This window comes from Catharus ustulatus, chromosome 12 (genome assembly GCF_009819885.2).
Source record: "Catharus ustulatus isolate bCatUst1 chromosome 12, bCatUst1.pri.v2, whole genome shotgun sequence".
Taxonomy (NCBI): Eukaryota; Metazoa; Chordata; class Aves; order Passeriformes; family Turdidae; genus Catharus; species Catharus ustulatus.
The window spans coordinates 20,643,081-20,670,648 of record NC_046232.1 but is presented as its reverse complement, the minus strand read 5'-3'; the positions used below and the strand labels follow the sequence as shown (position 1 = coordinate 20,670,648).

At 51.9% G+C, this 27,568-nt stretch overlaps 1 protein-coding gene across 2 annotated transcripts; it reads right to left on the bottom strand.

Moving 5' to 3' along the window:
- Window positions 1-1,342: 1,342 nt before the first annotated feature.
- CORO2B (coronin 2B) lies at window positions 1,343-25,438 on the bottom strand. Of its 2 annotated transcripts, XM_033070866.1 has the most exons (14): window positions 25,253-25,438; window positions 19,112-19,199; window positions 16,690-16,743; window positions 13,568-13,768; window positions 8,772-8,888; window positions 7,290-7,439; window positions 6,411-6,575; window positions 5,915-6,031; window positions 5,307-5,411; window positions 4,829-4,925; window positions 4,049-4,161; window positions 3,538-3,628; window positions 3,310-3,449; window positions 1,343-2,741 (listed from the first exon to the last, which is right to left on the bottom strand). In XM_033070866.1, exons 3-14 carry the CDS (start codon window positions 16,735-16,737, stop codon window positions 2,610-2,612), a joined length of 1,476 nt encoding a protein of 491 aa, XP_032926757.1. In that variant the 5' UTR covers window positions 16,738-16,743; window positions 19,112-19,199; window positions 25,253-25,438; the 3' UTR covers window positions 1,343-2,609. The 2 variants fall into 2 exon arrangements, with proteins under 2 accessions (XP_032926757.1, XP_032926758.1); XM_033070867.1 differs by lacking the exon at window positions 16,690-16,743.
- Between the last annotated feature and the right edge of the window lie 2,130 nt (window positions 25,439-27,568).

Here is a 27,568-nt window from a genome sequence, read left to right as displayed (position 1 = left end):
TTTTGGGAATGCTGCCATTTCCAGCCCCTTTTCCCAACTTTGGGAATTCCCTCTTTGTAAATAGTGACCAAACGTTGGTTTTTTTGGGAATGTCGGGTTTTTCGGGATGGGTTTGGAGCTGGTGACTTTGCGATCCCTGTGTGTTGTTTGTTCCCGGTTTTCCTTTAATTTGGGAGGGAATTTTAGGTTTTTTGGGAATCGTTTATTTTTATTTTCCGGGATTTTTTTTTTTTTAGGTTTTTAGGGGAATTTTTTGGGAATTTTCGTGGCTCCAGCCCAGCCAAATCCCTGGAAATGGCAGGCATGAAAAAAAATGGGAATCTCTATAAAAAAATATCCCAAATTCCCAAATTGCCCGACCTTGGAATAAACCAACTCCTCCCCCCCTTTCACAATCACCTCCCTCTGGAATTTCTGCCCCTGATCCAGGAAAAACTGCTTGGAAAACCCAAATTTTTCCACCCAGAAAGCCAGGAATTCCAGGAGAAATGCCTGAAATTCCATGGAAATTCCTGAAAATTGTATTTTCTTACCTTGTGGGAGGCAAAAAACCCGGAAAATCCTTGGGGAATGTACAGATCCCACGGGAAAAAAAATCCCTTTGGAAGTGACTTGGATTTCCTAGGAAAGCTTCCGTGTGTAAAAATCCAGCGGCTCCAGGTTTTTTTGGGAATTTGGGGGCCCGGCAGAGCCACCTTTGGAGTTTTTGTCTGTTTGGCTTTGAGGAATTTCAATAAAGCTTTTGATACAAATCCTGCCTCTGGAATTCTTTCTGGGAAAACAAGGAAGGGCTGTCCTGGACAAGTGGGAATTCCCAGATTTTTTTTGCACTTTTGGCTCCGTAAAAAAGCCAAGGAATTAAAGCCTCAGAAAACTGGGAATTCTCAGTGGTTTTTAGTACCTTTAAAAAAGAGGGAATTGCAGTTCTGGAAATGTGGGAATTCCCACATCGTTTTAGCACCTTGATCCCTAAAATCCTTTGGATGAAGCCCAGGGAGAGGCTGGGGTTGAGTGAAGCCTCTGGAATATTTTCCCCTTGGGAATGGGGGGGATCTGGGGGTTTATCCCAGGAAACCTGGAGCCTTTCTCCTGGAAAATCCTCTCCTGGCTTTGCCAGGCTGGGAACAAGGAGCTCCTGGATCCAGGGAAAAGCCAGCGCTCCCTCTGGAATGAGTTGGATCCTAACTGGGAATGTTGGGATGAGCTGGGAATGCTGGAATGAGGATCCATGCTGGATTCCAGGATCCATCTTTGGCTGCTTCCCCCTCCCTGGTCCAGAATTTTCCTTGGGATTCCCCCTCCCATGGACCCCCTGGGTGGAGAAGGAAAAGCAGGAACACGGTTCTGGTATCCTGAAAAGATTTTATTCCATCACTATCCCGTGGGAGCATAAATAATCGGGAATGACAGCACATGGAACGCAGCGGGGAACGCGGGACACGGACGGGACAGACCCGCGCCGGGAACGCCGGGAATTTCAGGAATTGGGATCTCCAGGAAAAAACAACAGGATCTGGTGTCGTTCCCTGTGCTCCGGGCAAATTCCAGCAATCCTGGGATTGTCCAACGTGCTGAGCCCGGCAAGGTCTGGATCCATCCCTCGGGATCCATCCCTGGGGCACCACCCCCAGGAATATCCCAGGATTCCATCATGGGAAGAATCCCAAGTTCTCACCACAGGAATGATCCCAGATTTCCACCATGGGAAAGGATCTTGGGATGGATCCCAGGCTCCAACTGCAGGAAGAATCCTGGATTCCCACCACGAGAAGAATCCTGAGTTCCTATCCTGGGAAAGATCCCATCCTGCTCCCATGGGAATGATCCCAGATTCCCACTATGGGAAGGATCCCAGGATCCCATCATGGGGAGAATTCCAGGACTCCACCCTGGGAAGGATCCCAGGTTCCCACCATGGGAGAGGGTCGTGGGATGGATCCCAGGATCCCACCATGGGAATGATCCCAGATTCCCAGCATGGGAAGGATCTCATCCTGATCCCATAGGAATGATCCCAGTTTCCCAGCATGGGATGGATCCCATCCTGATCCCCTGGAAATTATCCCAGTTTTCCAGCACAGGAAGGATCCCATCCTTCTCCCATAGGAATGATCCCAGTTTCCCAGCACAGGCAGGATCCCATCCTGCTCCCACAGGAATGATCCCAGTTTCCCAGCATGGGAAGGATCCCGTCCTGCTCCCACGGGATCAATCCCATTTTCCCAGCACGGGAAGGATCCCGGATTCCCACCTGGACACCCCCTTTGACGATCAAGCCCTTCCCACTTCCCGCCCCCTTTTCCAGTTCCGTTCCCGCTGTCACATTTTTGCATAGGAAAAAAAAAATTAATAGCAAGGAAGCTTGGCGCTTTCCCGGGAATCCGCCCCGGGCTGGCTCATCCCGACGGACAGGACACGGCTCCAACGTAGTGGGAGCCTCCAGGCTTTCCCAGGAATCAGGTTAGAGCGGGATTAGTGCCGGACAAGACGCGCAGGACGTGATTCCAGGCTCTCGGCAGCCGCGGATTCCGGAATTGTGTTCTGGGTGAGTGGATCCAAGGAATTTGGGAGTAGAAACAAAGGAATTTCTTTAGAAAACGTCCCTGGAGTCAATTGTTCTTGGGACTGTTCCGGAAGTTCTTTAATTCCAGCTGCAGCTGCCGGATCCGAATGTCCTTCTGCGAGAGCTCGTCCTTCAGCCGCCGGATCTCGTCCTGCTGCCGGAAGAACATCCGGAGCAGCTGGAAAACAAGGATGGAGATGAAGGGATGGAGCTGGTGGGATCACACCAGCTCATCCTGGGGTTTTGCCGGATTTGTGCTGATCTTGGGGACAAGGGATGGATTTGAACAGAAGGATGGGATTTTGGGAAGGAATTCCCAGCTGGGAGGGCGGGGAGGGGCTGTGCTGGAATTCCCAGAGAAGCTGTGGCTGCTCCTGGATCCCTGGAAGTGTCCAAGGCCAGGATGGAGCAGCTTGGGGTAATGGGAGGTGTCGTGGAAAAGGCATCCATCATGGGAAAGGGTTGTGGGATGGATCCCGGGATCCCACCATGGAAAAGAGTCATGGGATGGATCCCAGGCTCTCATCATGGGATGGATCCCAGGATCCCACCTTGGAGAAGAGTTGTGGGATGGATCCCAGTTTCCCACCATGGAAAAGAGTCATGGGATGGATCCTAGGCTCTCATCCCTGGAGGGATCCCACATTCCCACCTCCACTGGGATGGAGACCAGCAGCGCAGCACCTTTCCAGGTTCATCTCCCAGATCCCATTCCCATTCCCATTCCCGCTCCAGGCCTGCCCCACCTCATTCTCCGTGCGGGGCGGGACGTTCTCCAGGAGGTCGATCCCGTTGACCACCACGCTCTTCTTCTCCCTCACCGGCGCCTTGAAGACGATCTTGGAATTCCTCTTGTATCCCTCCTTCAGCGACATCAGGATGGGATCTGCAGGAGAGCCGGCGGATCAGCGGGATCAGTGCTGGCCCTTTCCCACACCCCAGATATTTTTGGGATACCCCCCTGGTGGCTTTACCTCTGTTGACCCCGCTGAGCCACTCATCCGGCGTCAGGGCCGGCTCCGTGCCCGGAGTCATGGGATAAATGTCCTCCTGGTACGTCTCCGACTGGAAAATGGGAGAAGAGCAATGGGATCCTGGAATCTCCTCCCTGGGTGTGGGGGAATAATTCCCTGCCCCGCAGAGGGAACAAACACCGGGATAGTTGGGAAACTCTGGGCACAGGGAGGAAATTTGGGAAGTGCTGGCTGGAGCAGAGAACCTGGGATCCAGCAGCTGGATTTGCTTCCCAGGAAACCCCAATCCAAGGCATATTTTCCCAAAAACTCCCAAACCTCAGAGACCAACCCTTTGCAGAAACATTCCATGAAAACATTCCCGTTAAACTGTGGGATGAGGAAGGATGGAGAGGTCCAGGAATGGTGGGAACAGAGCCATGCTTGGGATTGGCTGAAGTGGGGCAGGTCCACGGCTCCAGACCTGCCCAGACATTCCGGATCCCGCTCATTCCCACATTCCAGGACTCACCCGCCTCGGGACGATCATGGAGATGGGCTCGATGAGCCCCTTGAGGGTGATGAGTTTGTAGAACCGGAAAACTTCGCAGGCGGAGACGTCCAGGCCGTGCTTCGGCATCACCCCTGCGGAGAGCACCAGGATCAGCCAGCGGGAAATTCCAGCATGGAAAATCCCAAACTGGACAGCACCGGGATCAGCCAGCGGGAAATTCCAGCATGGAAAATCCCAAACTGGACAGCACTGGGATCAGCCATCCATGATATTCCAGCATGGAAAATTCCAATCCCAAACCCACCACAAACCAACCCAATCCAATTCCAAATTCAATCCAAATCAACTTCAAACCCAATCCAATCCAATCTAATCCAATCCCAATCCAAATCCAAACTCAATCCAAACCCAACCCAAACCAAATCCAATCCAATCTAAACCAAATCCAATCCAAAACCAAATCCAATCCCAATCCAAACTCAGTCCAAACCCAACCCAAACCAAATCCAATCCAATCTAAACCCAATCCAATCCCAATCCAAACCCAATCCAATCCAAACCCAACCCAACCCAATCCAATCCAATCCAATCCAATCCAATCCAATCCAATCCAATCCAATCCAAATCCAATGCAAACCCAATCCAATCCAATCCAATCCAATCCAATCCAATCCAATCCAAAACTCAATCCAATCCAATCCAATCCAATCCCTTTCCTTTGTGCCATTCAATCCAGCATTGTCCCCATCCGCCTTTTCCGTGCTCTGAGAAGTGGAGCAGCAGCTCCTCCATCCTTACCCAGCCCTTTCTGCGGAGCCGGGGAGCGGAATTCCATGAGATAACTCAGGTAGGGCTTTTCCGAGCCGATCTCGTAGTACCGGATGTTGCCGTCGCCCTGGAGCAGCAGGGAGGAGGGATGGGAATGGATTTGGAAATGAGAAAGTGGGAAAAACTGGGATTAGGAGCATTTAGAAGGCAGGGATAGATGGGATTTTGGGAAGGAATTGTTCCCTGGGAGGGTGGGGAGGGGATGGGCTGTAATTCCCAGAGAAGCTGTGGCTACCCCAGGATCCCTGGAATGTTCTGGGTTGGGCAGGGCTTGGAGCAGCCTGGGATAACAGGATGTGTCCCACGGCAGGGACATCCATGGAACTGGAGGAGTTGGAAGCTCCCTCTCCACACAACCACTCCAGGATACAAATTCCAGCCCCAGTCCCTGGGCAGTGCTGGGGGATTTTCTGGGAATGCCCCATCCGGGTGCTCCGTGCATCCCTACCTTCCCAGCCAGGTACAGCATGTGGGTGTCGGCGTCGTAGAACGGGAAGAGGAGCCCCGAGAGCCCATCGATCTCCTCCTCGATCAGGGGCATGGATAAATCCTCCTGGAAAACAGGAAAATCCTGGGGTTAGCCGTGTCCCAATGGTGGTGATGAGCGGGAACCTGATGGCAGTGGAGAGGGAATTCCAGCAGGGATGGAGCAGGGATGTTGGTGGGCATGGAGCAGGAATTCCAGTGAGGGTAGAGCAGGGATTGTGGTGAGGTTGGAGCAGGAATTCCAGCAGGGATGAAGCACGAATTCCAGTAGGGTTAGATCAGGAATTCCAGCAGAGACGGAGCAGGGGTCTGAGCAAGGATGGAGCAGGAATTTCAGCAGAGACAGAGTGGGATCCTGGTGGGGATGGAGCAGAAATTCCAACAGGGATGGAGCAGGAATTCCAGTGGATATGGAGCAGGAATTCTGGCAAGGACAGAGTGGGATCCTGGCCAGTATAGAGAAGGAATTGCATGGATATGGAGCAGGGATCCTGGCAGGGATGGAGCAGGAATTCCAAAAGGGATGGAGCAGGAATTCCAGCGGGATTGGAGTGGGATCCTGGCACCCACCTGGTCCCAGAGGGCGATCTGCCGGGTGTTCCAGCGGGACACTCCCGTGGTCAGGAGCCGCTTGGTGCTTCCCAGGAAAACCACGCGGTTGACGCGGTGGTTCTTGCAGCTGGCCTCCTGCAAGACAGGAGTGAGCTCTGGAATTCCCCTTGGATCCAGCTCTCATCCCAGGAAAACCCTTTCCTTGCTCCCCTCGCTGCATCCCAGGGAAATTCCAGCTCTGTCCTTCAGCACCGGGACCTGGGCAAGCCAAAATTCCCATTTTCCCAAGGATCAGGGAGATCCCACCTTCCTCTTCCAAATTCCTGCTCCTTCCCCTTTATTCCCTTAATTACCAACAGAATCAAAGCCTCCAACTCAGCACGAGGCCAAACCCTTCCCACCATCCCCACAACCACCCTGGGAATTGGGAGCACCTACAACATTTTCCATACATTTTTTCCCAACATTCCACAGGATTCTCCCCCAAAATCTGACTCCAGGCGCCCCGCCCCACCTGCAGGACCCGCCCGGAGCGCGGCTCCACCACGCGCAGCCTCTTGTCCTTGCAGGTGGTGGCCAGGAGGCTGCCGTCCGTGTTGAAGGACATGCAGAGGATCACGTCTGTGTGGCAGTCGATCATCTTCACCGGCTCGCCGATGTCCAGGTTCCAGATCAGCACCTGTGGGAAGAGCCTGGGATGGTGGGGGGCATTCCTGGTCTGTGGAAGCTGTTCCTGGTTTTTGGGAGGTCTCCCTGGTCTATGGAAGCTGTTCCTGGTCAATGGAAGCTCCCCCTGGTCAATGGAAGTTGTTCCTGATCTATGGAAGTTGTTCCTGGACTATGGAAGCTGTTCCTAATTTTTGGGAGGTCTCCCTGGTCAATGGAAGCTGTTTCCGGCTTTTTGGAAGATGTTCCTGATCTATTGAAGCTCCCCCTGGTCAATGGAAGTTGTTCCTGATCTATGGAATCTGTTCCTGGACTATGGAAGCTGTTCCTAATTTTTGGGAGGTCTCCCTGGTCAATGGAAGTTGTTCCTGGTCAATGGAAGCTGTTCCTGGCTTTTTGGAAGTTGCTCCTGATCTATGGAAGCTCTCCCTGATCTGTGGAAGCTCCTCCTGGCCTGTGGAGTTTCTCCCTGGCCTATGGAAACTGTTTATGGTCTATGGAAGCCGTTCCTGGTTTTTGGAAGCTCTCCCTGATCCATGAAAGCTCTCTCTGACCCATGGAATGTCTCCCTGGCCCATGGAAAGCACAGCACGAGATGAGCTTTAAGCTCCTTCCAACCCAAACCACTCCACCATTCCACAATCCCACTCTGGCCATCCACAGGTGACTCCCAGCAGTGCCGAAATCCGGGAAAACCCTTGGGGATGGCATTCCCAGGAAGCCTGACCTTGTAGTCGTAGCCGGCGCTGAAGAGGATGTTGTTGGTGGTCGGGTGCCACTCCACGAGCCCGACGCGGCGGCTGTGCCCGTACAGCTCCAGCGCCGCCTCCGTCATGTTCCGCTTCAGCCCGCCCTCCGGAATCTCCCAGATCCGCACCTGCAATGGCATGGAGCATCCCAACCCCTGGCCTTGAAAGCTCTTTCCCAAAAAAATAAAGCTTTCAGGAATTTCAGGATCAGCCCTGCTGTGGATGGTTCCTCAAGGATAAATAACAAATCCTTGGGATCTCTTGGGAAAAATCCAGGATAGATCCACAACTGGAATGGGGTTTGGAACATCCCAACTCCCATTCTGGAATTCCTGTCCTATCCAGGTTCCATCCAGGCTGAAGGTTCCTCATGGATAAATAATGAATCCTTGGGATCCCTTGGGAAAAATCCCACCAGGATAGAGCCGCACCTGGGATGGGGTTTGGAGCATCCCAACTCCTGGCCTTGAAAGCTCTTTCCCAAAAAAATACTTTCAGGAATTTCAGGATCAGCCTTGCTGTGGATGATTCCTCAAGGGTAAATAATGAATCCTTGGGAAAAATCCCGCCAGTGTTATCCTGGCAGGGCATTGGAATCCTCATCCCGAATTCCCAGATTTGTTCATGGAGACTTCCCAGAATCCCAGATCTCTCCCAGTCCCTCTGTTCCTCTGAAAGGTTTTCTGGGAAGTGGGACACAGCTCCCCAGGACTCCAGGAATTTTTCCCACTCCATGTTTTCCTTGCCAGGTTTCCAGCTAATAAAAAATGCCGGATTTATCCGGATGAGGAGAAGGAAAACCAAGGCTCAGGAGAGGTGGGATAGAGAGGAATGGGATAAAACCTGGATCATCCCAAATCCCCATCCTGCAAAACCAGGAATGGATCATGGTCTCCCCCTTTACAGGTGGGATTTTTCCTTTAGGATCCTTTGGGATGGATCATGGGAACCCTGAGGGTGGAAAAGAGCTCCAGGAACATGGAATCCAAACTGGGATGGATCAACATCGAGTGCCACATCCAGGAATTCCTTGGATACCTCCCAGGATGGGCACTCCAAACATCCCTGGGCATCCCATTCCAATGTTTAGGAATCTTTTCCATGGAGAAATTCCAAACTGAACCTTCCCTGGACAAATTCCAGCCCTTCCTTGACCCGAGACCCCAAACCTGACCCTACAAGCTCCACATTTTGGGATCATTTGGGATAAAAACTCCCAGATTTTCCAGGTTAGTTGCTCTAAAAACCACCAGGGATTCTCCCAGAATTTTGTGTCCAGAACAAAAGGAACATGAAGGAATTCTGGCCCATGAGCCAGGCTGGGCACAACGTGGGATTGGCTTTGATCTCCTGTTCCTCAGCATTCCCAAAAGAAATGCCATGGAAATATCAAGATAGGGAATCAATAGGGTTGGGAGGATGGATGGATCTGGGAATTGCATCCCAAAATTCCGGCTCACCGAGGTGTCCTCGGAGCAGGAGGCGATGACGTTCTCAATGAAGGGGTTCCACTTGATGTCCAGCACATTTCCCTGGTGGCCACAAACTTTGGGATAGTTCGGCTCGATCCGGCCGGTCTGGAATGGGAAATCAAGGAAAACATCGGGAAAACTGTCAGACTTCGGGAGAAATTGGTGTTTCCAGGGATGGGAAATTGTTGGAGAAGGGAGATCCAGCTCAGCCTGGGATGGGCCAAGCCAGGGATTGGGTTTATCCAATATTCCCAGTATTCCCAGCTGACCCATGGATGGGATTCTCCAGGCTCCATGGAGCAGGGACAGGACAGCTGGGAGCTCAGTGGGAATTCATGGAATATTTGGGTTGGAAAAGCGCTCCAAGATCACGGAGTCCAACCATTCCCAGCACTGATCCCAGCACACATCCACAGGGATTTCCAATCCCTCTGGGAATGGGGACAGGGCTGGAAAACCTTTTCCATGAGGGAATTTTCCCAGTATCCAAACCTCTCCTTTCACAATCCAAATCCATGGGAAAAAGGACTGGGAGAGACTCCAGAGGCTCCAGAGCCCCTCAGCCATTGGATCCCAGAATCCCAGAAGGGTTTGGGTGGAAAGGTCTTCCAGGAGATCCATTCCCAATCCCTGCCATGGCCCAGAAACCTTTTTCTTTATCCCAGGTTGCTCCAAGCTCATCCACCCCGGCCTGGAGTTGGAGCATTTGGAATTTCCCTCCCAAACTTTGGATTTCCCTCCGGAATTTTGGTTTTCCTTCCCAAATTTCGGATTTCCCTCCAAAATTTTGGATTTCCCTCCCAAATTTTGGTTTTCCTTCCCAAACTTTGGATTTCCCTCCGAAATTTTGGATCTCCCTCCCAAATTCTGGATTCCCCTCCCAAACTTTGGAATCACCATTTTCCAAGGCTCTCCTCCACAGAACAACCCCCAAATTCTGGGATCACCCATTCCTGCTAATCCTCAATCCACGACCCCACAGGATGGGACCTTTCCATGCGGAATTCCCAAAGCTTTCATGGAGCCTCCTGGGAAGATTCCCACTGGGATGGGCCACAGGAATCCTTCCCATTCCCAAGGAATCTCTGTGTCCGGACGCCACCCTGGTGTCCTTCCCTGCTCCGTGCTGGCTCCGTGCCGGAGCGTGCGGAATAACTGGGTCAGCTCGGCACAGCCGCTGAATATTTCATGGATTTTCCTTCCTGACTTTTCCTGTGCCCAACTCCCAGCTCAATTTATTGGGAACAAAGGAATGTGCTGGGAATTCCGCCCTCAGCAGCTCCAGGAAGTCAGATCAGGGCCAGGAACGGCCCCAGAGCTGTCGCTCCCAATCTTGGGATTCGTTTCCTCCCTCAAGCTGCAGGGAGGAATTTGGGAAGGAAAATTCCCAATGATCAGATGGAGAAGGAAAAGGAAATATGGGAATGGCAGTGATTCCTTAGTTCTGCCTCACAGTGAATTTCTGGGATGCAATTCCTGGTTTTAGCTTTGTTATAGGAAATATTCCAGTCCCCAGCGTTTATCCAAAGGCTCGGCTTATCCCACTTTTCCCAGATTTCTGATTTGCACTGCCAGGACTTTATTCACATCCCAGCTGCAGCAGATATTCCAGCAGAAACTGGAGTTCCAGGTGGATGGAATTTTTAACAGCACACGTTCAAATTCCACCACTTTCATTTTGAGGAATCAGCCAAGTGAATTCCTTTTCCAAGGAGATTTGATGGATTTTTCCCGAAATTTTTCAGGATTTTAGGAGGACAATGCTGAGTTTGGTTATTTGGGAATGTTTCTTCCCAAGAAATCCAGAATTTTGATTAAAATTGGTAGCAAACAGTGGGAAAATGACAAGGAATGTGCCATTCCACCTGGAAAAGGAAAAGGGAAATAAAAAGGAAAAATAAAGGCAATAAAAGGGGGAAAATCCCTAAAAAATCCAGGATTCCGGCCACGTTTTCCCGTTTTTCAGCAGGACCTTGCCGGCAGGCAGGAGTTAATCCAAGGTGAATCCTAATCCCTGGATCCCTGATCCCCGGCTGAGGGAAGAGCGGTGACCCAGATTCCGGCCCCGCAGGGACAGCCTGGAGCGCTCCCGGCTCTGGCAGCTCCGAGGTTTTCCACGGAAAAGGCTGGAAGGAGAAAACCTTCCGGCAGCTCCCGCCCCTCCCTTTGCTAAAGCGCTCGGAAAAGGGAAAATCCTTTGGGTTATGCTGGGAAAAGGGAAAATTATTCGGAAAAAATAACTCCCCATTCCCTGGAAAGCGCCACAAATGTGGAGAAATCCCTGGATTCTGCCCCATTCTTCAATCCCACATGGAAAACCTCAGGGATGGATGCAGCATCCAAATCCTGGATGGAAAATCCCAAGGGAATATGGAAGGGTTTGGGGATTCCATTCCAAATCCAGTGCTGTCCCATCCCAAATCCAGCCCTTTTCCCATCCCATATCCAGCCCTTTTCCCATCCCATATCCAGCCTTTCTCCCATCCCAGATCCAGTCTTTTCCTGCCCCAGATCCGACCATTCCCACAATCCCAGCAGTGACGGGAGCAGGAGTTTGGATTTCAGCTTCCTCCGGATAAACAGAGGCTCCCCCTTCCCGTTCCCACTTCCTCTGGGAGAGAACATCGGCTGCCTCTGGAAAACAGCTCCTCATTCCCAGCAGGAACAAAAATCCCTCTGTTTCCATGGAAGTGAGTCCCTGCAAAGGGATCCATGGCGATCCCAACAAAACCCTTATCCCAAATCCCTCTCCAGCTTTCCCGGAGCTCCTTTAGGCCTTGGAAGTGGTTCTGAGATTCCCTGAATCCTTTTCTTCTCCAGGAGAACATTCCCAGCCTGGCTCTGGGAGATTGGGATGAGCTCCAGAAGGATGGCACCGAGCTGCTTCCCCATGGAATTGCCGCATCCAAGGATTTTGTTCCCTGACTCAAAATGCAGGAATATTTTCCAAGGGGTCTCTGGACCAAATCCTCAAGGCCAGGTTGGAGAGGGCTTGGAGCATCCTTGGATAGTGGGAATTGTCCCTGTCCTATCCCAAATCCAGCTTTTTCCCCATCCCAATCCAGCTTTTTCCCCATCCCAAATCCATCCCTGTCCAACTCATGGAATGGGATGAGCTTTAATGTCCTTCCCAACCCAAACCATTCCAGGATTCCGGGATTCTCCCGTTCCTATGGAGCCACTCCTGCTCTTCCCCATCCTTCGCCCACTTCCTTGGGATATTTTTATCCCAAGGTTCACTCCCAATCCTGAGGCTCTGGAATCTGGGAGGAAGGAGGAACAAAGCTCCCTCTTCCCAACCCACACATCCCTTGGATAAACCCCGGGATGTGGATTTGGGATGAGCGGGAGGAGCAGATGGCCCAGCCCAGATCCCAGGAGCTTTGCTGAGGGCAAAATCCAGGGAAAAGATCCAAAAATACGGCAGCAAATCCACGGAGCGGCTCCGCGGTATCCGGGTTACCTTCATTAGTTTCTAATTATGGATCCCAATTAATTAGGGAGCTGCTGGTTTCCAAGGAAAATTAGTTTCTCCTTAACGAGCTAATCAGGCTCCGGATTAGAAAAAAAAAAAAAAAAAAAAAAAAAAAAAATCAGGAATTTGTTAACTCCTCCAGCATCTAGGGCCGCTCCAGGCAGGATTGATCAGCTGGATATCCCAGGATTTCCAAGGATCCCTTCGGAACAGGGAGCAAACGCCATCTCTGCTTTTATCCCAGAGGGATTTTGACAGGGAAAAAAAGTGGGATTTTCTGGGAATTCAGGGTTGTTCCTCAGGATTCGGGATCGAGGGAGTGTGGATGGAGATTCCAGCTGGGATCTGGGAGGAAGGAGCCGGGATGAAGCCGGAGCTGGAGCGCTCCCGGTGCTCAGACAAAGCTCCCGTGTTTTTTGGGTTTTTTTTCTGGGAATATTAATGAGGCTCAAGCTGTGCTCTGCAATTAAATCCTGATTAGAATTCCTTCCATCTGGAGCTGCCTCCGGAATGAACGAGGAATTCGGGAGAGGCGGGAATGCTGCACAGGGAAAGGGTAGGAGGAATGATGGGATGGGGGGGGAAAAGATCGGGAGAGCTCCTGCTTTTCCCAGCTTCCCTTCCCAGCTGGAATTTGGCATCTGGGAATTTGGGAATGCAGCTCTTCCATGGCAAAATTCCCCCTAGGAATGAGGCTGGGAGCATCCCAGCGCTGCAGGTGCCCAAGGATGGGATGTGGATTCCCGCTTGGAATTCGGGAATATCCCAGGGGAGTGCTTGAATTTTGGGAGCAATCCAAGAATCCCAGAATCCTAGAATGGTTTGAGCAGGAATGGGATTTTATCCCATTCCGATATCCCAGGTTGCTCCAACCTGGCCTTGAACATTCCAGGGACAGGGAACTCCAACTTCCCTGGGAATTGTGCCACATTTTTGTGAATTCCCGTTGGGAATCTCACCTGCTCCAGTGGGATGACGAGGAAAGAACCCCAGAAAGACCAGTAGGAATATGGACACTTTGGGAATTCCCATTGGGAATCTCACCTGCTCCAGCAGGATGACAAGGAAGGGACCCCAGAAAGACCAGCAGGAATTTTGACACATTTTTGTGAATTCCCGTTGGGAATCTCACCTCCTCCAGCAGGATGACGAGGAAGGAGTCCCCAGAAACACCAGCAGGAATTTTGACACATTTTTGTGAATTCCCACCAGGAATCTCACCTCCTCCAGCGGGATGACGAGGAAGGAACCCCAGGAAGAGCAGCAGGAATCTGGACACATTTTTGTGAATTCCCATTGGGAATCTCACCTGCTCCAGTGGGATGACGAGGAAGGAGCCGCCGCCGGCGCTCTCGGTGACGATGGCCAGGTAGCGCGCGTTGACGGCGCAGAAATGGTTGTCGTGGACGTTCTTGGTGATGGGGATCCCGTCGAAGCAGTGCTCCCGGCTCGCCGCCTTCCCGTAAACATTCCGGAACTTGGAGCTGCGGTACTGCGGCCGCCATGACATCTGCGGGGAAACGCAGGGATCGGCATTCCCGAAAAAATCCCAAACCCACACATTCCTGGTTGTTCTGTTGTTTTTAGCTGGTGGAAGCATCGAGATGGGCCTGGCATGAGCATTCCCAAAAAATCTAGAGTTTTCCCAGTGCTGGAATGGCTCCCACAAGGCATGAAAAGAAGGCTCAGCATTCCCAAAAAAACCCACATTCCTGGTTGTTCTCCCATTCCCAATCTGTTTTTCCTGCCATGATAGCTGCAGGAAAATGCAGGAATCAGCATTCCCAAAAAAACCCCACATTCCTGGTTGTCCTCACATTTTTACCATGGACATGGAAGTACTGGGATGGCCCCATTCCCATGTGAACATTCCTGAAAAATCCAGAGAATTCTCCTAGTGCTGGAATAGCTCCCAAAAGGCTTGAAAAGAAGGCTCAGCATTCCCAAAACCCTCCCACATTCCTGGTTGTCCTTGCATTTTTACCATGGACATGGAAGGGTCGGGATGGGCCCATTCCAACATGAACATTCCCAAAAAATCCAAAGCATTCCCTGGAGCGAGAAATGGCTTCCAAAAGGCTCAAAAAGCAAGCTCAGCATTCCCAAAAAAACCATTCCTGGTTGCTCTCCTCTTTTTGGAACATGGAAGCATCGGGATGGCCCCATTCCGACATGAATATTCCCGAAAAATCTACGGCTCTGCCCCAGTGCTGGAGGGGCTCCCAAAGGCTCGGAGAGCTGCAGAATTCCAGCTGCTCCCCTTTGGAGTGGGAATGCTCATCCAGGACACGCCTGGGTGCACATGACAAAGGAATTCCAGCTTGGAACGTGATGGCTTGGAAATGGATGGCGGGAGAGCGGGAATTGGGGCGGGATGGGAGCGCTTAGGGATGGAGGGAGCCTTGGGAATATTCTGCATTTTCCGCAGGTTTTCCTGCATGGAGTAGCCCAGGGTCCAGCAGGGATCCCAAGGATCCATGAGCTGATCCTGGAAGCTTGGGAATCTGAAGGATCCATCCACTGATCCTGGTGGGAAAGGACCCAGGAGTAAATCCCCAGCTCTGCCCTCATCCCCTGGGAATAACAATGCCTGGAAAAACAGGAAAATATTCCAGGAGTAAAAATCCATCGGCTCTGCCCTCATTCTCTGGGAATAGCAAAACCTGGAAAACCAGGAAAATATTCCAGGAGTAAAAATCCATCGGTTCTGCCCTCATTCTTTGGGAATAGCAAAGCCTGGGAAAACAGGGAAAGAACCCAGGAGCTCTGCCCTCATTCCCTCGGAATAGTAATGCCTGGAAAACCAGGAAAAGGTCCCAGGAACAACCCCCCAGCCGTGCTTGGACGTTTTCCCACTTTCCTGGCAGCTCCGGCCTTTCCTGGGAGCAGCTCTTGTCTCCATGGGTTTGGCTTTTCAAAGGATCCTTTCATCCCTCGGGAGTCTTGGAAACAGCGGGAGCGAGGGAAAAATCGGGAAAGGAGCTGTGGCCACAACAGCAGGCAGAGCCCCAGCCCTAATCCTGAAAAAACCTGGATATCCTAAAAATAGCTCCCGGTAATCCGCCCTGAGCATCCGAGCGCACGGAGAAATTCATCCCTGCCTTCACCTGGAATTTCTGGGAGGAAAAATTCCTCCCTTCCAGCTTTATTTCCTTGGAATTGTGCCCTTCCAGCAGCTTTTGTGCTGTCACCATGGTGCTGCCCGTGTTCCGAGGATTTTTAGTGGGAATAAAGGGATCTCTCCAGGATTTGCTGTTTTTCTGATGGATTTGGTTGGGCAGCAGGGAAAAAAAGAGGGATTTGCTTGGAAAAATCATCGGGAAAAGGAAATCCAATGTGAAAAACTCTGGGGTTTTCAGGAAGGGGATCCAGGACGTGGAGCCTTTCCCAAATCCTGCTATTCCAGATTTTCCTGTTGTGATAAAAATTCCCTGTCTGGGATTTTCTGGATGAATTCAAGGCTGAGTTCTGTAGGAATTTTGGGATTTTGTAGAAATCCCAAATCCAAGCCGATCCCAGCTCCAGGGATGAGGTTGTTTTCCCCCCTCCCTCCGGATCCGACGCATCCCTGGAAGTTTTTTTCCATGGGAAAGGTCAGGAATGCTGGAGTTTGACATTTCCAGCATCAATGGCTCATTAAGGCTGGGCACAAACAGGAGCCGCTTTTCCAGAGGAAAATCAAGGATCTGGAATAGCCAGGAAGGAGCTGGAGCTGCCCAATCCCACCCCACAAACATCCTGCAATTCCCTTGTGTGGAAAACAGGGAGGAAAAATTATAAAATCCGGAAATTTTTTCCAGAAAAATCCACTCTGGACTCATTGCTGTGCCACATTCCTGGGGGATTCCCAGGACAGAGCTGTGATCCCAAATTTCCGGTGGATTCCACATGGAATCTGCACCTGGGAGCATCAGGACTGAGGGATTTGGGATGAAATCCCAAAGGATTTGGTCTGTTTGGGAATGGATTTAGGGTGATCCGAGATCCCACCCAGCTGGAGCCAGGAGAAATTTTGGGATTGATATCCTAGAATTTTTTAGGATTGATATCCAGGGGTGAAATCCAGGCTGGAAAACCTCAGAACGTGCTGGGAGAGCCCTTCCAAAGCCACCTCCCCTCCCAGTCCAGGAATTTTTTCCATTGGGACGGAAAAACTCGGGAGCAGCAGCTGACTGGAATTCCCAATCCAGCCTGGCCATTGGAATTCCCAATCCAACCTCACCACAGGGCTGGAATTCCCAATCCAGCCTGGTCATGGGTTTGGAATTCCTGATCCAACCTTGACACTTCAACCCAAGAAGGGAAAACCCAAAGAAATGTGGGATGAGGGGTGGGAATGCCATGAATTCCCCCAGCTCTGGGCTGGCTTGGGATGAGTTTTCCATGGATTTTGTCGCAGCCGGGTGGGAATTCCCGGCTCCGGACACTCACCAGGCCGCGCTTGCTCCCCAGCACCTCAGACTTGTGCAGGTCCCTCATGGAGCTCTGTGCAGAGAAGGGAAAGGAAAAAATTCCATTGATTCCCCAGGAATTCAGGGAAAAGCCTCGAACCCTTCCTGCTGCTCCGGAGGGCCGGGATCCGCCCCCAGCAGGGAATTTTTGGTGGTTCCAACCCCATTTCCTCCTCCCCTTTTTGGAGAATTCCACATGGTTGCCAAAGTTCTTCTAGAGGATGGAGGAATTCCAGAAAAATAATGGATTTATGGTTTTAAAAAGTGGGATTATGGGATATTGGGAAGGAATTCTTCCCTAGGAAAAGCGGGGAGGGGATGAGCTGGAATTCCCAAAGAAGCCGGGGCTGGCCCGGGATCCATGGAATGTTCAAGGTGAGGTTGGATGGGGCTTGGAGCAGCCTGGGATGGCGACAGAATCCATGGAATGTGGGAGGTGGGACAATTCCGGCTGGGAATCTCCCAGCTGAGGTTTTTCCAGCCTGGAAGCGCCTGGGATTTCATGGATTTTGACTTTTCAAGGATTTCAACTTTCTTGAAATCCTGGGAACAGCCTCTCCTCTTCCCAAATCCTGGAAAGAAGCTCCAAGCGAGGCTGGACGGAGCAGAGCTATTCCCAGGAATCCTCATGCCTCCCGGATCGTGCAGCAGCTTCCCAAGTTTCCCACGGATCTCATGGAATTCTCAGAAAGATGCAAACACCATCCCTGGCACCCTCAGGGAGCCGAGGTTGGATTGTTTTCCATCTGGGAAAACTTCTGGAGGAGGAAAACCAAACTTTCCCAGGCCCCACGTGCTGAGAACAATCCCAGAATTCCCCCTCTGGAAAAAATTCCAGGAGTTGTCCTCCCACTCTGTTTTCCGAGTCCTTCCCACCTCGGGAAGCTTGGGATGGAGAACATTCCCAGCCCCCGGAGCTGCCCTGGGGCACCACCCCTGGGAATTTCCCCTCCTCCAGCTCCTTGGAATTCCGCTTCCTTCAGGGAAAAAAAAATTCCAGGCTTTTTCCCGACTTTTCAGGAGGAGACGGAGAAAAGTCGCTTTTCCTGATGGAATGAGCGTGAGCCAGGGATTCATCCATGAGAATTCTTTCACATCCCATCCCAAATCCTTGGATCCAACGGGGTTTTCCAGATGGGATCCAGCAGTTTGGATCTATCCCAAGAAAAATCCTCCGGTGGGAAGATCCCATCAATCCAACCATTCCCAAAGTCAAATTTTTAATGGGAAAATGGGGGAAAAGCCACTTTAGAGTGGGAGTTAAAGGGATGGAATTGTCAGGGAAAGGGGATCCCACAAGGAAAAAATTCCTTGGGGAGATGCCAGGTAGGAGAGGATCAAAAAATTCCAGGAAAAAATCCACAGAAGCAGAAACTTTGGGACAGCCTGGAAAAATTCCTTTTCCAAGCCCCAGCTTTGTACAGGACAGGGAAATTTATTTATCCTGGGAAATTGATTTTTCCTGGGATTTTTCCAAAGCAGGGAACAGCGTTCTGGGAAGCAGCTCTGACAGTTCTCCCTTTCCACGTAAAAAATCCCAAATATTTTTGGGAATGAGCACTCTGGGGTGTCTCCAAAATCCCAAAAGGATTTCTTTGGGAAGTTTCTCCCAAACTTTTCCAGCAGAAATCAAGGAATGCGGATGGCCGAATCCCATCCAGAAAAGAGGAAGGAAAACAATGTGGATCCAGCCGATATTCCAGGCTGCACATTCCCGTTTCCCGGGAAGCACTGGAGAGTCACGGAATGGCACCGACCCCCCTTCCCAAGCCCCGGGAAGCCGAGCCTGGACAAGCCTTTCCTTGTGCTCCGGCTCCCGGGATGAGCGGAACCCTCCGGAGCAAGGCAAGGCAGCCTTGATTGTTTTCCTTGTTCTCCTTGTTTTCCTTGTTTTCCTTGTTTTCCCTGTTATTCCAGCTCAAAGCCGGGAGCTGGCGGAGCAGAGGCCGCGATGTCCCTCCCCTGCCCCAAAATGTGCCTCCAATCCCACTTTTTCCCCAGGTTTTCCTTGGATTTTTGGGGAATCAAAAAGTTTTCCCTGCTCTTCACACGAGATTCCCTTTTCCAGAGGTGGGGATGATCCCAATGGGAGCCAGGATCCCTCTGGATGAACCTGCATGGAATTCTCATCCCAGGACAATTTTTCCATGCATTTTGGATTTTTCCTGAATTAACTTCCGTCATCCTCATTCCCAAAAAGACTGAACATTCCACGGATTTGATCCGCAGAGAATTTTTGGGATAACGGGTCAAATTCTGGGAGGAAACCCGTGGAAGCTGACGCAATCCTACGGATAAAAAAGCATGGAAGCACATTCCCAGCTTCCAGCGGAGAAATTTGGGCTATCCCACCGAATCCTGGGAATGTTCCCATCCCTCTCCGGGTCCCTCGGGATCCTCACCTGCCCTGCTCGGCTCCGGGCTGGTCGGGCGCCTCCGGATCCCCCGGGATGGACACGGAGCTCAGGGAATCAGGGCTGCTCCAGGAGCCTGGAAAAGAAGGAAACCCTTTGGATCCCAACTTCCAGCGGGGATCGATCCCAAACTGTGAACAGGGGGACGGGGATAACGACCCGGAGGATTTTGGGGATTTGCTCCAGCGGCATTCCAAGGGTCGGGATCCACAGGGATCCGGCATTGATGATGGGTCAGGCGTTGCCAGCTGGAATCCCTGGAAATCATGGAATTCTGGAATGGGATGGGTGGGAATGGACCTTCAATCCCACCCCATTCCATGGGCAGTTCCCCCATCCCAGGTTGCTCCAAGCCCCATCCAAGTTTTCCTTGGACATTCCTGGAATGTGGCTCAGCCTTTTAGGTCATTCCCATTCCCAAATCCCAACGGAATCGACTCTGTGACAATTCCTGCTCCTGACACTGCCCTATCCCAAAAATCCCCAGCAGCTTCCTGGGATTCCCACGGGGAATTTTGCTGGAGCATGGTTCTTCCCAACCTTTTGGTGGATTTTCCCATAATTTTTCCTTAATTTTCCATCATTATTTTGCATAATTTGTTGGGATTTGCACAGCAGGAGTTGCTGGGAGAATCCACCACTTCCAGAGGGGAAAATTCCTGATTGGAATCCCACCAGGACACGGCTGAACTCCATGGAAAAAAATATTCCAGGCTTTTTCCTAGCTTGGGAGGGGTTTAGGGAAGTCAGAGAGGAGTAAAAGTCGGAATGAGCAGGACCGAGCCAGGGACTCATCCATGAGAATTCTGGATCCACAGGGAGGGTGGACACAGCTCCCATCCCGATCCTGGAATTCCTTGGATTTTAGATGAGCTTGGAACAGCTTTGGACACAGGGATTTGGCTGCCACCATTCCCAGTATTCCCACAATTCCCATCAGATGGAATCTCAATCCAGACCCAAACATTGGCTCAGATCTCAATTTATTTATCCCGATTTATCCTGATTTATTTATCCCGATTTATCCCAGTTTATTTATCTCAATTTATCCCGATTTTTCCACTCCAACACCACCTTGGATGTTGAGTTTGGACACAGGGATGTGGCTACCACCATTCCCAGCACTCCCACATTTCCCATCAAGCAGGGAATTTCCCGCAGCCAGACCCCAATCTGGGCTCAGATCCCGATTTATTCATCCCGATTTATCCCGATTTATCCCGATTTTTCCGCTCCAACACCACCTTGACGGCTCCAGCCTTTCCCTGGCACGGCCTTTCCCGGGCATTCTGCTCCCAGAGCTTTTCCCAGCCCCATTCCAGCCGGAGATCCGTGCTGAGAGCCTTTGCCAGCGGGAACAAAGGAGCTCAGGATTTCTGGGAGCGGCCTTGGCACGGCTCCGGGAATGCCGGAATCCATGGATTTGGGGGGCACTCGAGAAACTGCCTCCCAAATCCGGAAATTTTTTTTTTTTTTTGCCCTCACTGCCGGATTTCGGGAATGACTCGGGAGATAGGAATCCGGGATTGAGCCGCGGGATGAATGGGACTATTCACGGTTTGATAAAATTCCATGAAAAAAAAGCGGGAAGGGGGGTGGGAATGAGCCTGCCCGGCCGGGTGTGAGTTACAGATCCCGCCAGGGCCCGTTAACGACCCCAATTCATTCCATTGAGTCCCAATTAATTGCACGGAATCCCAATTAAAGCTCATTAAAAAGCGGAGGGCTGGAGTTGCCTTGGATGAGGGGAATTTTTATTGGAATGGGGATTTTCCTTTTCCTGATTGCAATGGTTCCTCTTCTCTGTTCCCAACCACCGGCGATCCCAAAGATTGGTGATCCCACCTGGGCTTTTCCCAGGTTTTAGGGAGAATTTGGGAATGAGGGAAAAAAGGGAAAGGAAAGGAAAGGAAAGGAAAGGAAAGGAAAGGAAAGGAAAGGAAAGGAAAGGAAAGGAAAGGAAAGGAAAGGAAAGGAAAGGAAAGGAAAGGAAAGGAAAGGAAAGGAAAGGAAAGGAAAGGAAAGGAAAGGAAAGGAAAGGAAAGGAAAGGAAAGGAAAGGAAAGGAAAGGAAAGGAAAGGAAAGGAAAGGAAAGGAAAGGAAAGGAAAGGAAAGGAAAGGAAAGGAAAGGAAAGGAAAGGAAAGGAAAGGAAAGGAAAGGAAAGGAAAGGAAAGGAAAGGAAAGGAAAGGAAAGGAAAGGAAAGGAAAGGAAAGGAAAGGAAAGGAAAGGAAAGGAAAGGAAAGGAAAGGAAAGGAAAGGAAAGGAAAGGAAAGGAAAGGAAAGGGAAAGGATTTTAAGGAATAATGAGGCAGGAAATGTCCCACTTCCCACATTCCATGGATTCTCCATCACTATCCCAGGTTACTCCAAGCCCTGTCCAGCCTGGCCTTGGACATTCCAGGGGCAGCCACAGCTGGAATTCTCTGGGAATTCCATCCCAGCCCCTCCCAGCCAGGAATTCCCTCCCAATATCCCATCCATCCCTGCCCTCTGGCACAGGGAATGGTTTTCCTGTCTCCCCATCCCTTATCCCAAATCCCCCTCCAGCTCTCCTGGAGCCCCTTTGGGATATTTGGAATTCTCAAGGACAAGCTGCTCCATCAAATCCATTTTTAGCAACCCCCCGGAGAAGCCTCCATCCTGCATTCCCGGGAAATCAATCCATGCTCTCCAAATCCCAATTCTCTGCTGACACAGCCCAGCCATTCCATCGAGCTTCCGACCGATTGATCCGATATCAGCTTTTCCATGGATCAGCATTTGCTCCAGCCACAGAATCTGCCCTTCCAAGGCAGCAGAGGACACCGAGAATTCCCACTGGGAATATCCCAGCGTTCCAACCTCCCAGACATGGAGAACTTCCGTAGGGCATCGTTTATAGAATCCCGACAAGGAATAGTTGGAATTTCCTCTCTGGAATCTGGGTTTGGCTCCATTTCCTTTGGGATGATCCCAGCTGCATGATTCTGCCAGTTCAAGCCAGAGGAGCCCTGGGATCATCCTGGGACCATCCTCCTTTCAACAGAGATTTTTTGGAAAAATTCCAAGCACTTCAATTCCCTCTTCCCAACATGACCACGCCCCCAGATCCCATTAATCTGTTAATTTGGGATTTGGGAGCAGCCTCTGGAATGGGTGGGATTCGGGAGCATCTGATCCAAGGTTAAATTCTCCAGCCCCTCCCTGACTGCACAACTCCCACCTGGATATTCCCAAGGATTCCGTTCCCATTTTCAAGGCAAAGGAATTCCTTTCCTCCTGTTTCCGTTCCCATCCTCCCTCACATCCCTTCTCCCTCAAATCCTGCTTCCCACGGCTTCCTGCTCCTCCTGTTCCCTGGCAAAGTTACCCAGGCTGAGGGGTAAAAATTCCCAAAGTTTAGGATGCTTTTCCCTTTCCAAGGCACGGAGACCAAACCGGACTCCACAGCACGGGAGAATTATCCCAGATTCCTACAGATCTTCTGGAAGTTGGAAAAAAAAAGCTGGAGTGGCCATTCCATGGTATCCATGCTGTGATTCCAGGGAATTTGGGCAGCTCCCAGAGCGAGCCGTGGGCTCTCCCAGCATTCCCATGGATGCAGCTCCATCCTATTTTTAATTCCCTGGTTCCAAACTCCCCCAGGAGCTGCAGCTCCGGCTGCTCCTTCCCGTGGGAAGGGAGGGGGTGGCTCGGGACGGGGATGGATCCAGGAAATATTCCAGCCCCCTCCAAGCCTTTTCCCAGCCCTTCAAATCCCAGGAAAATCTCTCTGTGCTCTCTCTCTGATTCCTCTGCCTGCTTTTAGGCCCCTGCTCCCGATTTTCAGCTGGATTTTCTTCCCAGGAGGAATTGCTCAGGAATATTTACAAACTTGGGAAATCTTATCCAAGGTTTCCAGCTCCGCCTGAGAAGCGGCCCCAGCGTGGGAGGAGTTGCTGCAGGAGAATCCCAAATTCCTGCCCCAGATAACGCCGCAGCTGGGGCAGGATGCGGATCCAGGAATTCCCTGGGGCTTCCCCTTTTCCTGCCTTTCTGTGGGAACAATTCCCATCCCCAAATCCCACCATCCCCTGCAGTTTTGGAGCTTTTCCTGACTCCGGAGAGCCAAAAACATCCCGGAAAATCCTCTCACAGCTCCTTGTCCCACTTCCCTTTTCCCTCTCCACATCCAGGGACTGACATTCCCCGGATCCGTGGCCCAGTTTTGCTTGGAAAAGCCCTGGAATCGATGCTGTGCCAGGTCAGGAAGCTGTTCCTGGAATTTCTTTGGATTTCATCGATCCACGTTGCAGGAGATAAAATCCACAAGGAGAGCTCTGATGGGAACACAGGGAATTTTGGGATAGAAGACGGGAAACTTTTCCATTTCCTCATCCATTCCCTGAAAATCAACAGAAAATTCCCCATCCTGCTGCAGGTGCTTTCCCTGGGGCCTTTTTCCTGGAAAAATCCATTCCCACTCCAATAAAAAATCCTGGGAATGAGAGGTCCAAACTCCCAGCCTGGCTTCCAAAAGCGGCCCTGGATATCCGGGAATTCAGGATTCTTTGATCCCAATTGCAGATTTTTATCCCAAATTCCGGCCTGCTCATCGATCTCTCTCTGGAATTGTTGGGAACACACTTTTCCAGGGATTCTGGCATGGATTGGGAATGGCACCTGGGAATGCCCAGCCCCAAAGGCAGCGCTGGTGACATCCCACAAGTTTTTTCCTAAGCAAAAAGCTGGGAAAGAGGGATTCTCCCTGTCCCAATATTCCAGCCTGTCCCAACTCATGTGGCTTTTATGGGATCAGCAATCCCATTCCCAGAGCCCACTGAGGTCATTCCTGACCCTTCCCACTCCGTGACCCTTCCCAATGATTTCCTGGAATGTCTGGTGACCTCCCAGAGCCACGGCTGTGCCACACCCTGGGGCTGGGACAGGCTTGGAGCTCCCTGATCCCAAATCCCACGGATCCCCCAGTCTGGAATTGGCTCAGGCTTGGAGTTCCCTGATCCCAAACCCCAAGGATCCCTTGGAATTGACCCTCTGCTCCAAATCCAGCAGGATCCAGGGGTTTGGGATTGATCCAGGGGCACAACCTGGATCAATGGGATGGGAAAGTGGGATCAGGGATGGGAGAGCAGGATCAGGGATGGGAGAGTGGGATCAACCCCCAGGAATCCTGGGATGGGAAGAGACAGAACCGACCCTCGGGAAGCAAAATTTCCCTTCCCGCAGGAATCCGGGAGCTGCTCCGGGCTGGATTTGGGGCCTCCCCTGCCTCCCTCCCACCCCATTCGGTTCCTTTATCCCAGCGCCATTCCCGAGGTTTTCCACGCCCTTCCAGCCACCTGTAGAGGTCCGGGAAACCGGGAAGAGGCTGAGGGAGGGGTCCCGGGAGATGCGCGACCCCCGGGGGGGCTGGACCTGCGGTTTTGGGATGCGCGGTTTTTGGGATGCGCGAACTGGGGGGGATGCGCGGTTCCGGGGATGCTCGGCCTGGAGGATGTGCGGTTCCGGGAATGCTCGGTTTTTTGGGATTCTCGGCTTGGGGAGTGCTCGGTTTTTTGGGATGTGCGGCTCGGGGAATGCTCGGTTTTTCTGGGAATGCTCGGTTTTTTTGGGATGTGCAGTTCCGGGAATATTCGGTTTTTTGGGATGTGCGGTTCGGGGAATGCTCTGTTTTTTGGGATTCTCGGTTCCGGGAATGCTCTGTTTTTTGGGATTCTCGGTTTGGGGAATGCTCTGTTCTTTGGGATTCCCGGTTCGGGGAATGCTCGGCTCGGGGGACCCGCGGTTTAGGGGGGATGCGCGGTTCGGGGCGGATTCCCGGTCTGGGGTGGACGCTCGCTTTTTGGGATGCGCAGCCCGGCGCGGATGCGCAGCCCGGGGCGGATGCTCGGTTTTTGGGATGCCCGTATTTTCGGAGATGCTCCGTTTGGGGTCCCAGCGCCGCTCGCCGCTCGCTCCCCCGGCACCGCCGCCCCCTCCAAGGGTTAAAACTGCAGCAGAGCTGCGGGGCCGGAGCGGCCGCGGCCGCGGGAGGGGCTCGGCCGCGATCGAATCCCGGGAATCGGGGGCAGGAAAAGCGGGAGGCTCGGCCGGGAGGGGCTCGGCCGGGCCCCGCGGCACCTGCGGGCACCGGAGCGCAGGTCCTTACCTCGGGGACACTCATGCGGCTGGCGGCGAGCGAGGAGCGGCGGAGGAGACGGGGAAGGAGGAGAAGGACACGGAGGAGGAGGAGGAGGAGGAGGAAGAGGAGGAGGAGGAGGGTGGGGTGTGCCCGCTCCCAGCGCCCAGCGCTGCCCGCAGCTCGGCCGGGGCTCGGCGCTGCGGGGCCGTGATGTGATGTCAGCCCCGCACCGCCCCCGGGGGGAGCGGCCCCGGCCCGCGGGGGGGCCCGGCCCGAGCGGCGTTAACCCTTGGGCGGCCCGGTTCGGGTCCGGGTCCTGTTTAACCCTTGGGCGGCCCGGTTCGGGTTCTGGTCCGAGTCATCGTTAACCCTTGGGCAGCCCGGTTCGGGTCAGGTTCAGGTTTAACCCTTGGGCAACCTGGTTCGGGTTCGGGTCAGCGTTAACCCTTGGACAGCCCGGTTCGGGTCAGGGTTAACCCTTGGGCGGCCCGGTTCGGGTTCTGGTCCGGGTCAGCGTTAACCCTTGGGCGGCCCGGTTCGGGTCCGGTTCAGGTTTAACCCTTGGGCGGCCCGGTTCGGGTCCGGTTCAGGTTTAACCCTTGGGCGGCCCGGTTCGGGTTCTGGTCCGAGTCATCGTTAACCCTTGGGCGGCCCGGTTCGGGTCCGGGTCCGGTTTAACCCTTGGGCGGCCCGGTTCGGGTTCGGATGTGGTTCCAATTCAGCTTTAACCCTTGGGAACTTCGGTTCGGGTCCGGGTTTGGCTCCAGTTCAGGTTTAACTCTTGGGAGCCCTGGTTCAGTTTTAACCCTTTAGGAGCTGCGGTTCGGTTTTGGTTCCACTTTAACCCTTTAGGAGCTGTCGCAACATGGCCCGGCCCCCTCCCATCCCGACAGCGCCAGGAAATCCTGGAATGCTGCACTGGGAAGGAGCTTAAAGCCCATCCCATGGATCCCATCCCATGGATCCCATCCCATGGATCCCATCCCATCCCATCCCATCCCATCCCATCCCATGGATCCCATCCCATCCCATCCCATCCCATCCCATCCCATCCCATCCCATCCCATCCCATCCCATCCCATCCCATCCCATCCCATCCTTCACTTCTAACGATCCAACGGATGGAAATTCCATAGAAATTCAATAATCCGTGGATATTTCAATATTCTGGGATATTCCAGGCTGCTGCAGCTTCCAGGATGATCCATCCACGTGGGAAAGGAATTTTTTTTCCCCATTTTTATTGTGGGCAGTGACACCACGACCTGGCTGCTCCGTTTTCCAGGCCCAGCTGGAAGTGACACTTGGAATAATTTAAATTTAGGGCATTGATGTCCCCTGGTGTTCCCAAATAACTCCAAAAATCCCAGATAAAATTATGAAGAATTTTATCCCAGTTCCTGGTCTCTCCACTAAGGAAATCCTGCTCCCCATGGCATGGATTCCAAATCAGTTTGGGGGAATTTGGGGAATTCCAATGTGGAATAACTAAACTGAGGGGCATCCCTGCCACCCGTGGCCTGTGTCACCTTGCACGCCCCAAATCCCAAATATTGGGAATTTTCTCCCAATATTTCAAAATCTCTGGGATCACAGATTAATATTGGGGAAAAATATTTAGGGAAAAAATAGCATTTTATCTGCTTGTTTCCATGGAATGAAACCAGGATTCGGCCCAGGCCTGGAATTCTTCAGGATTAATTTGTTGCTGTTGTTGTTATTATTATTATGTTTATTATTGTGGTTATTATTATATTTATTGTTATGTTTATGTTAATTTGTATTTACAGTTATAAAAATAAAATTAAAATATTTATTTATTTATTTATTTATTTATTTTCTCCCTCCAATTAATTTTATTTATTTCAAACAACGCCAGGCCGATTCCAAAGGCATTCCCAACCCTCCTGGAAGAAAAACACAGCCCAAAAATCCACGGATTTCCCTTTTATAAGGAGATTATCCCACCAAGAATCCAATGGGAGATGAGTTTTATCCCAGGGCTGAGCTTCCCTGTAAAAATCCAACGGATCTGATCACGAGGGGAGGGAAAAATCCTGGATATTCCTTGGAAATCAGCGATTTTTGAGGATGAACCACGTGAGCTGGGCTGGAAAGTCTGGGAAAGGTTAATGCAATTAACGGGGAATTAATGACATCAGCACCTCTAAATCCCGACCCACCCAGCCCTGACCTTTTCCCAAAAAATCTCAGTTTTCCCGGGAGCTGGGCTGGACCCGAAGGATCCCAGAGGATGCTTGGAATGACGCAGAGCTCAGGACAGGGAAAATCCAGAAGGAGAATCCCGGATTTTTCCAAAGCCTTGGAGCAGCTCCACGTCCT

What these genes read in the sequence shown, in the direction of transcription:
- CORO2B (XM_033070866.1), bottom strand. Translation starts at nt 16,737, where the DNA reads ATGAGGGACCTGCACAAGTCTGAGGTGCTGGGGAGCAAGCGCGGCCTG. An exon ending in TGGGGAGCAAGCGCGGCCTG is followed by an intron (nt 13,769 to 16,689) that starts GTGAGTGTCCGG and finishes GTTTCCCCGCAG; the next exon opens with ATGTCATGGCGGCCGCAGTA. An exon ending in TCGTCATCCCACTGGAGCAG is followed by an intron (nt 8,889 to 13,567) that starts GTGAGATTCCCA and finishes TTCCCATTCCAG; the next exon opens with ACCGGCCGGATCGAGCCGAA.